This window comes from Chiroxiphia lanceolata, chromosome 7 (genome assembly GCF_009829145.1).
Source record: "Chiroxiphia lanceolata isolate bChiLan1 chromosome 7, bChiLan1.pri, whole genome shotgun sequence".
In the NCBI taxonomy this organism is placed as follows: domain Eukaryota; kingdom Metazoa; phylum Chordata; class Aves; order Passeriformes; family Pipridae; genus Chiroxiphia; species Chiroxiphia lanceolata.
Window position 1 is genome coordinate 36,155,232 of NC_045643.1, and position 14,249 is coordinate 36,169,480.

A 14,249-nucleotide genomic window follows, 5' to 3' on the forward strand; every position below is an offset into this window, starting at 1 on the left:
ATTCTGCAACAAGAAAATCATATCTGCTTTTGATGTTGTGTCCACTGCTGTTTCCCTCATTCTTTCTTCAAGCTGCAACTGGGCAGAAACAGAAGTTCAAGTGTGCAACAAGTAAAATGGAAATTAAGAGAGCTGAAACAAAAAGTGATAAGTAGGCAAGGTTATAAAAACATAAACAATAAATCCAGTAAGTGCTCTGAAATGGAAAGCATTCTTTAAAATGACTGTGTCCACTGGACCATCAGAGGAGATGTGCAGGAGGAAGGGAGGAAAAGACAGGGACAAAGGACAAAGGCAAGAAAGGAAAAATACTGTCCAAGGGAATAAGGAGATTGCAGAAATCTTCATTACAGAATGATGAACAAAAAACCCCTCCTTTTAGTTGCTTTGTATTCAAAGATATTCAAATTATTAAACACAATTTATGTATTCACATTTTTTTTAAGGGAAGTTAAACTCATCACCATAACAACTCAGAGCCTACCATTTACAGGTATCATCCGAAGATACTCAGGCTGAGTAGTATAAAAGGGAAGAGGAGGAGGAAATAAATGGATCAAACTGTGGTTTGGGGGAGTAAGAAGTCCACCCTAAATTAACCCTATCCCATTGCACCATGATTTGGCATAGAGATTGTAATCAAACTCCTGCCTAGGTATGTGCTGCATGTTTAGGAAGAAACTATGCCATAACCCACAGAATTAAGTGTTTTATGGGTCAATTTAGATTAGCATTTCTGTTTGATACAGAATAGCATTTATGAGGCAACCATCCATCTCATAGCCATCCTCACCTCACACCAGAGTGGTCTCCAAGATTATGAACTTGGTCCTTTGGATGAAACTATGCCAGGACATGATGTTCCTGGAGAGCGTTTAATGGACTCCAACCTCACCTTATGGACATGCAGTCCTTAAAAAACCAGACTACACCTTGTCTGAAGTAAAAACCACTGAAACAATGTGCTGTGTGGAATTAGGCCCAGGAGCATCATCTCCCTCCACCACCTATCCACAGCCCTATCAAGACCTGTTGCTTCAGTCACATGCACATTATAAATCTGTACACATTTGTAATCCCACAGGAATCAAGAAGATAAAAACAGAAAACACCTTTGGGCACATTTTTTAGAGTGAACATGGACCTGGAAAGCACCTTCGAAATCCACACTGATACTCACAGACATCTACAGATGTCAGCTGTCCATAGTTGACATAAAAAAGCAGATGTGGAAATAGAATCCCAAAATGGCTTGGGCTGGAAGGGACCCTAAAGATCATCTAATTCCAAACCCCCTGCCATGGGCACCTTCCACTAGACCAGGTTGCTCCAAGCCCCATCCAACCTTGGCTCTCAGGTACAGGCACATGGGCTGAAATAGGTAAGTAAAGTAACTGAATACCTGGTCTGTTGTAGACTGGAAACTGAGATGGCACAACTACCTGAATGAAGACTTTCAAACTTTAATGTGTTTGGGTCAGGTTAATTCTTGACCAAAAAAAAATAATTATTATATATATACGTGTGTGTGTGTGTGTGTGGTGTGTGTGTGTATGTGTTAAGGTAGGTCTTCTCCCAAAACTGTTTTGCTAAATAAACACAAAATTCCTTGTCGCTACGTATCAATTCACAAAACCCAGCCAAGCTGTGAGTACTCATTAAGAAAACTAGTTATTTATGACACTGGAATACAGAGCTATAAATCCAAACCATGTGCAAACCAAGTATCTGACAAAATTTGTATAATTTACTTCTTAGCTGGAAAAAAAAAAATAAGATTAGGAGTAAAAGCAGAAAAGCAGTAAAAAAAAAAAAAAATCAATATTTTTCCCTTTATTAGATGCAAACCAAAGGTTTTTTTTACTTTCCCTTTGGAAGATCAAATTAGTGTTATGGGCTGGAATGACAATGAATTGTGGAAAGTATCATATTCTTTATAATATAGTAGCATATATGTTTGTTATTTGGAAATAGAAATGTAATCCATAACTAATCTAGAAATAAAATATATACACAGCAACCATTTAAAAGGACAGATAAAATCCTCATTAAAATCCTAAGTGCAGAAATACTGAATCATAATGCACAATTTCATTACATTTTACTGCCAGCAATGTAAATATCAATTCTCCAGGTGATTCATAAAATTCATTTTAGAAAGAAAAATAAGGATTTCACCCGGCGTTTGAGAACATAAAGGAAAACACATGCTAGGGTTTGAAAACCCAGACTGTTCTTTCCTTGTTTCATCAGAATATTTTGCCGGAATTTCAGCAAATCTTTTACACATCAAACAGACAACTGCCATTTCACATTAGCACTTTGGATAGATCACCCAGCAGTCCCAACCAGGGTCCTTCCTGGCCCTGCACCTCTCCCCGCATCGTCTTCATCATTCCCACCTTATTTCTGCCAGATTTGAGCTCCTATATTCTTCCCCAGACTTCAAAGGAGGGAGCCTGCATTTAAAGTCACCTAAAGCCTCTTTTAACTATCCAAATTGTGAAATTGCCTAATAATGGGGGTGTATTTAGGGGGGGAAAAAAAAAAAAAAAAAAAAAGGCATTTTGGAAAAATTAACCAAGTAAAGTTTTTGGAGGGAAGAGTGCATGTGGGGGTTTCCACACAAAAACGTAAAGAAAACGTGTCACTTTTAAAATGAATAGCTACCATCTGCCAGCATTTTATCTGAGGCAAAGTTGATTAATGCAAAGTGAATGTTTAAGATCACGTTGCTGTCTGCCTGAATAAATTTCAGGTAGTTTACTTGGGAATTTTTTTTTTGTCCTGTTACTTCAAGGATTCTTTTTGTGTTCTTATTGGATCCCCCCCTCCAAACTTTTAAGGCAGCCAGAGTTAAGAATAAAACATTTGTTCTTAAATCTTGGAGCACCAGAACTTTGTCTCTGGCCCCTCAGCACCGCAGAGCAAGGGAATTCATCTGCCCCAAAAAGGAGATCCACCTCCTTCACCAGCGTCACAAAAACTTTCAGGCAGCCTCTCTCCATCACACTGAAAAGGAAATTTTAACAGGCTGCTTGTGAGCAGAGAAACCACAGCAGTGCTGTTATCCTCAATAGGAAATGATTTTGCCCTTGGACCTTCCTTAATTTTTTTACTGGATTACTTCATTTTTTACTACATTAGGGTTTTTTTTACCACATTAGGGTTTTTTTACCAAATGATTTTTTTTTTACCAAATTGATTTTTTTTTTACCAATGATTTAATAATTTACTTTTCAAATAAAATTCTCAATTAAAAAAAAATAAACCAGTTGTAGATTTTAAACCATTTTTTGGTCAGCTTTTAACACCACCTTGGTTTATATCAGCGTTCTGATAAAAATCAATTCTCAAACCCATCTGACAATATGCTCTTCTTCACAAGTTCTCTCTGAACGTTAACATTTTCAGAGGAAGCTTCCAGAACAGGTTTTGGGCGACATTAACCCAAATGAAACAAAACCCAGTTTTACGCATACATTCCCACGTTACGTTTTCCCAGCGTCAGATGGTCTCCAAGTTCTCCCTCACCAGAGAGAATTTCACACCCGTTATCCAGGCTGGGACACCCTCCATTATCCGGGGCTACAGCAGTGGAGAGCATCATCTGTGCTGAGCGGTGGAGCTCCGTGCCGTTCCATATGGACATATTCTCTTTGCTTACACTCGAAGCTGGACACCAGCCAGCTCTGGTCAGAAGTCACAAAGTTGTTTTAGCTCAGTACATGGTGCCTGTGTCTCGATCTTGGTGGGGTTTATTGGTTTAGGCTCAACATGGTGCTAGGATGGCCATCTGGCCCCCGGAGCGGAGATAGCTCCCAGCCAGCTCCTCCGGAGCGTGGGCAGGACAAACGTGTGTGCGTTTGCACCAGCCCGTGTGAACTAACCTGGGTGAACTCCACGGGTCTGCTTAGGGGGAAAAAAAAAAAAGCAAGCAAGTTTAGCACTAATGAAATTAAAGAAGTAATGACCCTTTATTCAGCAGGGGAGCATAAAAGAAGAGCTCAGAGTGAAGCAGCATCTCCTGTACCCTCCTTTGGGCACCTTGACAGCATGATGAGAAAGTTCTTATTTGTACCCACCAGTGAGACTAAAAAAACAAGTGAGTTACACCCACATGGTATTTTTAATCAAAGAAGTGTTCAAGGCCAGGCTGGATGGGACTTGGAGCAACCTGGTCTAGTGGAAGGTGTCCCTGACCACGACAGGGGGGTTGGAACAAGATGGTTCCCTTAAGGTTGGAACTTTAAGGTCCCCTCCAACCCAAACCAGTCTCTGATTCTACATTTCTAGGAGACCTGAACCCTGTCCTTATGGGATATTTGATATTACGTTTAGTCACCTTAGATATTCATGCCTTTATGTCAGCTAATCAAAGTACAAGGGATCTCTAGGAGCACGTTCCACTGTCTCACATAAAACTGCACTTAAAACACCCAAACGTTTTTTCACTTCACACCGAGTAACACAGAAATGGGGTGAAACCAAGACCACTTCTGGCAGAAAACTATTCAGTAATTCCAAAAGATGAGCCCCGTCCCATCTTCAAATGCAACAAACCTGAGCATAACACCAAAACACACATTCTTAGTAGCCATGCCATAAATGAGATTTGTGTTTAATTGACCTATATACAGAAGCAAGCACTATAAAATATGCCCAAAAATCCAAACTATCAGATAAACTTTTTGTTAATTTGTAGGTACATGGTTATCTTCTATTTAGCTAATGTACTACTCACACATATAATTTATTTATTCCTTATCTGAGCATTACTGGGGTAAAATTCTAGGAAGGACCCTAATGCAGGAAAAATTATCCCAGTTCCTATGAAGATTATATAAACACTTCCAGTATTTGGCAGAAAGGTGTAAAAAGGCAGAAATGTTTCCACCACGAATGGGCATCTATGTATTCAGATTTAATGAAATGGCTGAAATTTGCCCTGCCTTGCTTCAAGTCACATCCTCAAACACCTTCCCAAGGACAAAGTACTTACAAGAATGTTTCTGAAAATGAAATATCTAGAAAACAGTAAATCCTCAAGCTTGTAAATGCTCACACATCCAGGCAGTGTTATGTTTTCAGTGGGACTGAACTACTTACTGGAATAAAAATTTAAAGGATCATGTTTTTAAGAAGATATTTAGGTGACACCAGCCCATCAGTAAATAGAGAATTCACTCTATAATTATGTATTTTCTCCTTACAGAACAGAAGCATCAGATCTGAAACAATCCTAAATCTAGCAGTCTTAACAGAATATTCAAAAAAAGAAAAACCAACCATATCTACGATATATACTCTTGGAACATACTCCCCATTGCTGAACACCACACCCCCCAGGTTGGGGTTTTTTTCAGAGCTCTATTAATTGAAAACAATGATTTGTTTTCTGTTTTGTAAAATGTAAAAAGCGCAGAGTTTGTCTTTAAATATAGTTGTCAAATATCAAGGGGTATATATATGCTAACATTTACCCTTGGGGTATTTCAGGGCTAGAATCTGTTACAAATAAAATCTTATTCATATGAACAGCTACCTGGGGGGCAATACTGAATGTTATACATAATATTTATACATATATATTTAAAATAATCTAGCAGTGCTATTACAACAAACTGGAAGCTACACTGAATTTAGTCTCTCTGTTTTGCAGATCTAAGTCTTACAGTCCGAACTTTTTGGGGTTTGAATTACTTTCTGTAGAGGACAGCCCTTGAAATATAAACTGCTTTGCTCTACTGTGTCATATCAAGTGTTTTACTGTTTGAAATTTAATAGATTGTTTATGGTAATAAAGAAAAGAATTACAGGAAAAAGAAGAGTGATTTTTTTTTCATTAAATTGTGCAACGGTATTTTCAAATTGAGAACTTTCCTTGAGTTAAGAAGAAAAAAAGGTCAAAAAAAATTCTTTTTGTTACGTGCTTTCTAGAATTACAGAATAGTCACTATGTGCTACGGAAAACATCTTTAGGCTAAGGATCAGACATCTCCATTTATCAAAGAGTTTAAGCTGTCTGAAGGAAGTTGGGAGACAAAGCAGACACCACAGCAACTCTGCAGAGTGCCAGGAGCCCGAAGAGGTCACGGCTCTCTGCTGGACCTTCCGAATTCATGGAATGGAGATGATAAAATCCCATCAACTGCTATCAAAACTCTAAGATTGCTGAAAAGGTTGTCTAGAGGAAGCAGACAGAAATTTTGCCCTTTTTGGTACATTTCAAACGCTGAGATTTTGGAAATTGCCATCACAAGGGTGAAACTCCTTGTAGCAGCACAACATCCAAACAAGCACCTTATTTCCAGTTAAGGAAAAATCTTGTGGGACTCTCCAGCAATTAAGAGAGCTCCCAGAAATGCTCACTTCTGTGGCTGCTGTACACCAATCTGTTAGACCCCTTCAAGTTCACTAGCCAAGTGATCCACCTTTAAGTTCTCCTTCTGGCCCTCCACGCTGGAAGGACTGTGTGTGCCTGAGCTTCCCGTTCATCAGGGAAGCTCCTGTCCTCCCTTCAGGAGATGAATGAAGATATGAGCTGGTTTAACAACACACTGCTCAACGAAGCCATGAAAACAGAAAAGCAACACTTTTCTAGACAAACACGGCCTGGACTTTGCATCAGGGAATTAATATAAATCCATGCGGTGCTGCAGATCAAATACTAAGTGTCCAATACCTTCCGTAACAGCTACTACAGGTGTTCCCTGTGGAGGGTGAGGATTCCTTCTCCCTGTTACAATTCTGGGTAGGTGTCCTCCTTCCCGGGAACATAATGTTATCACACACCATGATATCACCCACACAGCTCACAAAAGTAACATTAAATGCCCTGCTCCTCACCACCTGCTTTAATTCTTGGTCAAGGGAGGACACGTCTGTTCTCTGATAAAACTATTAACAAGTTCATCACATCAACTCTCTGGTCACTGCAGAGTATTTGAATTTAACATCTATGACTCTGCACTGAATATTTTGCTTCAAAAGCACTTTTTCAGACTATTCTTTAACTCACCAAGTGTCACCTGTAAGCTAACAAACACGCTTCCTTCCCATAATCAGATGTATGGATAAAAGTCTAAGTCTTTTAAAACATATCCACACTACTTCTCCACAAATGTATCTAATATCAGACTTACCAGCACCAGTATTATTTCTCAGACATATCAGCATCTTGAAATAAAGTACAATTTGAAAATAAAAATTTAGTAACACAGCACCATTATCAAAAGCATTTGCACTTGGGATATCTGAAACCTCTCTGTATTATTAAACATACAAACAGAAAAAAGGTATTTATGAGACAGCACATTTATGAAAAGCACTTGTAAAAGAAAGTATTTTTTTTCCTGTAAATAATGTCAATATTATAAATAATGCAAATTTGGTATTTCCTACCACCTCACAAGAAGGTTGAAATATTTAAACATGCAATTCCAAACACACAGTCCTCCCAGTTTGCAATGGAGTTTTGTCTTTACAAACTACTACCTGGGAAGTAGATCTTTAGTGGTTACTAGCAAGGCAGAAATAAAAGAATCAATATTAATTTTAATCAATGTTTTTCTAATAGGAGAGAGTAGTCAGCCTTAGTAGTTTGCAGTCTGACACACTTACACTTTCAGTTTAATAAAATAATTGAAACATTAAATTACGAACCAAACATTAAAAATGTGCAAGTAAAGTAGAAGGTACCTCTAATCAGTTTTGCTCTCACCAGCCACATCAGCCCTTGATCCTAGAATTTTATGCTGCCTGCGAGGACAAGGTACAAACTTTTTTAAACACTCCATCTTTGTCAATTTTGACTGTTTGATCCTCTCTGCTCCAACCCAAACAGCACCAGCAAAGGAAAAGCTTTCCTCTCTTTAAGATGCTCCATTGGTTAGATCAGATTTATTTGCTGTCAGTAAGGGTTATATTTGCACATAAGTCTATGACAGATTGCAAGTTTATTAACTTCAAGTGAGTTTTCAGGCTGCTGGGTTGAGGTTTTTTTGTTGGGTTGTTGGTTTTTTTGTGGGATTTTGTCTTTTTTTTTTTTTTGTCAGCGTTCCCTCCCCCTTCCCCCGAGATGTGGGTTACTTGACAAATTGGAGTTAAGTTATCTTAGGTCAATGTAACTGTAAGTTAAACTAATGAAGTGTATGTCTATGAGTGATGTCTGATTAGTTTAATACAGTTAGTGCTGGACAGCTTGGGCTGCTGACCTTGAAGGAACACAGATAACATTGCGATGCGTTGGAGGATGTGGTTGTGATACAAGACAAATTTACATAACAGTTTGTCATGTACACTCCTCCAAAACAAAACTGTTGCAAAAAGAAAGCAAGAGGAAACCAACACTGAAAGCCTCACACAAGACAAATCGGGGAAAAAAATTATAACGTTTGGCTTGGGATGGGAGACTATTTTAAATGGGAGCCAAAAGCAGGCACAGGAAAGGTGTACATTTATATAGTAAGTGTTCCAAAATGGATTAGACACTATGTTGAGTGACACTGTTCAAATGCAGCCTCCTATAGCACAAATCTACTCCTGAAAAATAATATTCCTTCCTCAGGAAGCATCTACTTGTTCCTGGTAACAAACACCAGACCCAGTTTTGAACTGTAACTAGTTAGCACATCATCCAGGTGTGCTCAGAGTCCTGCTGCAGCTCACCCTGCTGCTGAAAAGCAGCTGCTTGTGCTAAAATAAATAACCCTGTGCATGAACAGTGTCTCCCCATGAAGGTGTAAAGTCCCCCCATAATGCTCAGCTGTGTGTTCTGAGCAAGGCAGTATCTCACTGCCAGACAATCATCTCACCGCATCTCAACTGATCAGGCAGACCAAACAAAACTGCTGGGTTTATAGACACCTTGGAGTGACTGATTCTCACTACATGATAGCTATCTTGTTGACCTAAATAGTCTGCTTTTATCAGTCTAGGTTCTACCTGATGGAAATTTGCCACTTACATAAATGCATAATTGACACCCACAGTTGCTGGCACGTTATGGAACCAGACTATCATTAAGATAAAACTGCTCCCTTAATCCTTCAGGTCAGCCTGAGCAGGACACTGATAAATCAGACTTGCTTAACAGATACATCAGAGGGCACGTGGGGAAGCTTGGAGCCTTCACATCTGTGCCACCTTTCAACCTGATCTGGGAAGCACAGTTGGAACCTTTCAATATGACTGAACTCACTGGATACATTGCAAATAAGAGATACATATACATGTATAGACATCATGTTTCCAGATACTCAGAGACCCCAAGGACTGGCAATGCAAGACAAAACAGTCTAGGAAATTCTAAATAAAACACAGCAGTAATTTCCCAGTTATACCCCAAGAAGAAAAACCTGTGTTGTCCACTGCAAGTCTCCAATTGCTTCCACATACACCCTTGCATGCACATAGTGATTCAGCTCGAGAGACCTGGTTGAAGGTTTCCTCTAACTTGAGCTTAGAAATTCCTCAGTCCCTGGGTTACCTGTAATTAGAACTTGTTGGCACTGTTTGCATGAAATAAAGAGCAGAAGTCCGTGCTCTCCAATGCCACTTCTTGGCTGGGAGTGTGCAGAGGACACAGTCTTCCTGTAGCTCTTCCTGAAGAAGATCCATCAGCTGTTTGTGGGAACCACCGTAAAAGGGCTCAATGAGAAGAACACTCATTTTCCAAGTGCTTCAGAACTGTTTGGATTCTGAAAATGAAAATAGAGAAATAGCTTTAAAAATAGAGGGTTTTTTTTATTATTTAAGAAAATTATATTGGAAAAAGCAGAAAATCAAGGCCTCTTGATTTTCCATTTAAAAAAATCTTCATATTACATTAATAAGTTTACTTCAGAAAAGGCTACTTAGCAATTACGAGACAATATTATCACACCTATTTGTTTCAACCATTAAAAGATACCACTTGTAATTTTTAAATGAATCTTAGCGTGCAGGACTTAGGAAAACATTGTATTTTGAATTTATTGTTTTGTTTTCAATCGGATATTTAAAAGCAGCTTACTGTACACACTCACTCTCAAACAAATACGATTCTTCCATAGGTTCTGGAGCAGTTTATTCATCTTTTCATCATTTTCCCCCTTTATCCAGGTGGCAGATAAAATGAAAAAATGATTCAAACACACTTCTTACTTGTAGTAACAGTGATTTAGTAAGGAACTTAAAGTCAGAAGCAGCTTGGTGAGATACAGTTGGAGCATCCCCCAGGACTCTCCTGCATCACTGGGGACGGGATCACTACCCAAGCAACAACAACAGGAAATAAAGCAGGATATTTTTGGGAGTACTCCAAAATAGGTGGAAGAGAACAGTAGAGGAGGCTTAAGGAAGCTCAGATGAGAAGCCACAGAGCTGCTCACAAACAGGATGCAAAACGCGCTGCCCAAAGCGAGGGGACAGATGAAAACCCTGTGACTGTTGCTCATCGCCCTCATGAGTCACAGGCCTGGGGTACTGGAAAGCTGCTTCTCAGATGCTTCGAGCAAAACCTTCACACACAAAAGCTGAAAACAAAGCCCTGAAAGGTATTCACCATCCATGACCAGCTCTCTGATGGCTTCCTCCTCAACTTTCCCTAACAAGGGAGGACTCTGTTAAACTCATTACTCAGGATCTGATTCAGTTTGATGCTGTATATTGCAAGACCTTACATCCATTTCCTGACCTGTCATTTCTAGTAGTTTCAGACTGTAATCCTTATCTTACCAAAACCTCTGGTGACAAGAAGTGAGAATTCAACAGAGAACTACATACTCTCCTGAAAATCTCAGTATCATCGCAATGGTGAGAGTTAGTTCAACCCAAGATCAGGTGAAAAATATTATGTATTCTGTAATCGGAGGGGAGGAAACAAATGTTGAAAAAAAAAAAAAAACCACAAGTGCATTGTAGCTACCAAAAGATCAGCTAGCCAGCAATAAAATCCAAACACTGAATCAACTGAACTGGGAGACAAAATGTAAGAAACCTTTAGACAGCTTTGAGCCGTTGGCCCATCACAGTGCCAGATGAAATGGTGATGTAGAGCTCCTGGGTCATTACAGATTACAGCAAGAGAAAGAGTATTGCATGCTCAGACTTTCTAGCCATAATCCACCAGGATTCAGGTTATAATTTGCTCTATTATTCACTGTCCCATAATATGTCAAAAAAATTATTTTATATAACAAATATGTTCTTTGCAAAACCAAAAGAAAGCCTTCTGGAAGCAAAGACTTCATTTTGGAGCTTGTTCTTTTCAGGTAGCAAAAACAGATTCTGATCTCTTTTCCACTGACCTAATTTTGAAAAAATCACACTTTTGAGATCACTGACGTTCTCTGAATTTACAATGATGTAACCAAAATCCTAGTCTCTCCTCCAAAGCCCTTTTGGAGCCTGCAGGGTAATAACTGCTATAAAAACACAAGCTGTGGTTTAGAATCTGCACTATTCACCTAAAGAACAATTTGTAATTAATCATGCTATGCTTGTCATCAAATGTCACCGAAAATTTAATTCAAAGGACTAGAGGGAAGTGTTTTATAAATTCAGCCCCTAAAAAAGGGGTATGTGAAAAGTTGGTAAATGCCATCGAGTCAGTCACTCAGGGAGGGGCTGCAGCTAATTTACAAGTCATTAGCAGTACCAGTAATAAAGCATTTTGTTCATAAAGTATCTGATCAAACCACACTTCATCATAGTTTGAAACTGGTTTTATCACCAGGCTTAGCTGAATCGACACTGTGCTCTCTGGTTTTATTCTGCACCAGTTTTCACTGTACATCCCTCACGGGGACAGAGAATGACTGTACGTTCTGGTGGTAAGAGACTTTCTCAGTTCTCAGGTTTCCTCCCTGCCTAAAGACCCTGACATTTAGCTATTCTGCATTTACCTACCTTTAGATCTATTAGTAAAACTGCATCATACAAATATTACAGAAATACTGTCATACATTTTGGCTGTTTACATTGGGAAACTGGGCTGAAATTGTGGATGTGTCGTGGAGTGGGTGTTAGATGGCTCTTCCCATGCAATTCTTCACAATAACACTTGCAGACCCCATGGCAGCAGCCTGTGAGGGTGAAAATCAGCAGTGACACATTTTTCAGAGATGACCCGAAGCTCAAAAGGTTTCTCACAAAACTCACTCCTCAAAAATGTAGGTACTGCTCACTAAAATCCTCACTAGCACTTGTAGGATTCTAGCATTGTGTAATCTATATATATAATTACTCACAATATACATCATACTCAATTTAGAAAAAATGTTATAATAGTATATTAAAAGCAGTATATGGTATATTTTGTTCTTTTTTTGAGGTTTTTGTTTTTTAACAAGATAATGCCTAAATATGAAACTAAAGGATAATGGCAGCACAGTATATGTCACATCGACTTCAGGGTTGACTAAGATGGAGCAATGAAAAAGTCAATAAATCTTCTGTTTTAAAAAGATACACTGATAATACAAAGGAAATTATATTACATATAACTAATAATTTTCTGTATTTAACAGGGCACAGAGGAGGTAGGACACAGTCATTTACCTCATATTTCACCACATGACTTCCAGTTTTGTTCACATACAAAAATAACAGCTATTTTTGCTTTATTTCCCTTGACCCAGCCAAGTTAAGGTAAATACGTTCCATAGACTCCTCAGAGGTCTCCAAAAGACACAGCTGATAAATGGCCTGAGAACATTCACCGTATCTGATGGAATGCAATCCTCAATTAAATATAAATCACTCCAGGTATTCTTTTCCCCATTTCAAAGAAAACAACAAATATTAGAAAAACAGAACTGCTTCCCCTTTCTCATTACAGTGTTTCCTCTCTGGAGCCAGCAATCCTGGGTGTTCCTCAAACAGCTCAACCCGCAGGCCTGCAGGATCCTTTGCTTTGAATATTTCCTACTCTGGCTTTACTACACAGAGCAGCACATTCTTCAGGATATACACTGAGAAGAAACTATCTGAAATTAAAAAATTCTTCCAAGTGGTTATAGTGTCAAAATGACATGACTAATACAGAGGTATATTGAAGTACCAGGAAGTGTAGGTGAGTAATTAGGTGCTGTCTCAACCCCAGTCCCTCACGGTGACATTCATCCAGGACTTTTGTGACTTGCTGCAGCTCTACCCCACAGTTGCAGAAACATGGCAAGTGATGGAATCCCTGACAGGACCACTACTGTTTAACCTAATAATTTCCCTTTAAAAGAAAATCTGAGTACTATACAGGGTAATAAATAAAATTTAAAGGCACAGAAGAATTAATTGTTTGACTAGCCACAGTAACCATGGCTTCTTTTTAAACTGTGGGTGAACACCAACTCAAGTATTTTTGTTAACCAACGTAGGTAGACAAAACTCGTCATTTTCCATGATTTATTAAAGAACACACGTCCCCTCTGTCTTACAAGCAGAAGTGTGGTTTCTCAAACATCAGCACAGCTCGCATCAGAAAGCCATAATTAGCTCTGTTCATTGACGCAGTCAGACAACATAAATTACAGATCATGTTTAAATATCTATCCAACAAAATAGCTAAGCAACAATCCAAACCCAAAGGAATAATTGTTAATATATTCCATAGGTAGAGAGCTGCTATTGGTTACAGGAAATAAGGTATAGGGTTTCAGTAATGATTGTTTTAACGGTCACAGTCCCACACGTATGAGAAATTTATTCCACCACCGTATCCAGAGCACACGTGGTTCAGTATCTCAGAACTCAACCAACTACAAAACCCATCAGGTATGAACTGTGGACATAAACATACTTAAAACCTTTGATGATTTCACATAAACACACTGCAATACCTAATGCAGGTAAAAAATTTCCATGTTCCACATTGCGATAAAACGGGATTCTCCAAAGGACTAGTTGGGGTCTTCACCTTTCCTCCTCTGTCCCTTCTCCCTCCCAGCCCCACAATGTGCACCCACCTGAAGGGGGATGTGGTATATACATACACACAAACCCAGATTGAAAGAGCCTGCATTACCCTCCCACTCGTGACAGTGACTCACCGAAACCCCGGAGCTGTACCTTAAACACAATCACATTTTAAGGTTTGACCAAAATTTAACTCGTATTTAGATCACCCAAAAGTACCAGCTCTGAGGCTTGTCATTACTAAACTGCATAAGCGAGAACGACAATTTATCTTTTATATAATCAACTGGAAAAAGCAAGAAATCCTTTCCTCCTTTTGAGAATGTGGTAAACCAGAACCGTTCACCTTTATC

At 38.9% G+C, this 14,249-nt stretch overlaps 1 protein-coding gene across 10 annotated transcripts in view; it reads right to left on the reverse strand.

Annotated features, from left to right (window-relative positions):
• Positions 1-14,249, reverse strand: part of GTDC1 (glycosyltransferase like domain containing 1) — a 179,272-nt gene that overhangs the window by 112,349 nt on the left and 52,674 nt on the right. For 9 of the 10 annotated variants that reach the window (XM_032693233.1, XM_032693229.1, XM_032693222.1 and 6 more), the window contains one exon: positions 9,491-9,701. In XM_032693233.1, coding sequence (XP_032549124.1) covers positions 9,491-9,672 — 182 coding nt within the window. In that variant the 5' untranslated portion in view covers positions 9,673-9,701. Of the gene's footprint in view, positions 1-9,490; positions 9,702-14,249 lie in introns of those variants that run through there. The other variant, XM_032693228.1, reaches the window with a different exon arrangement.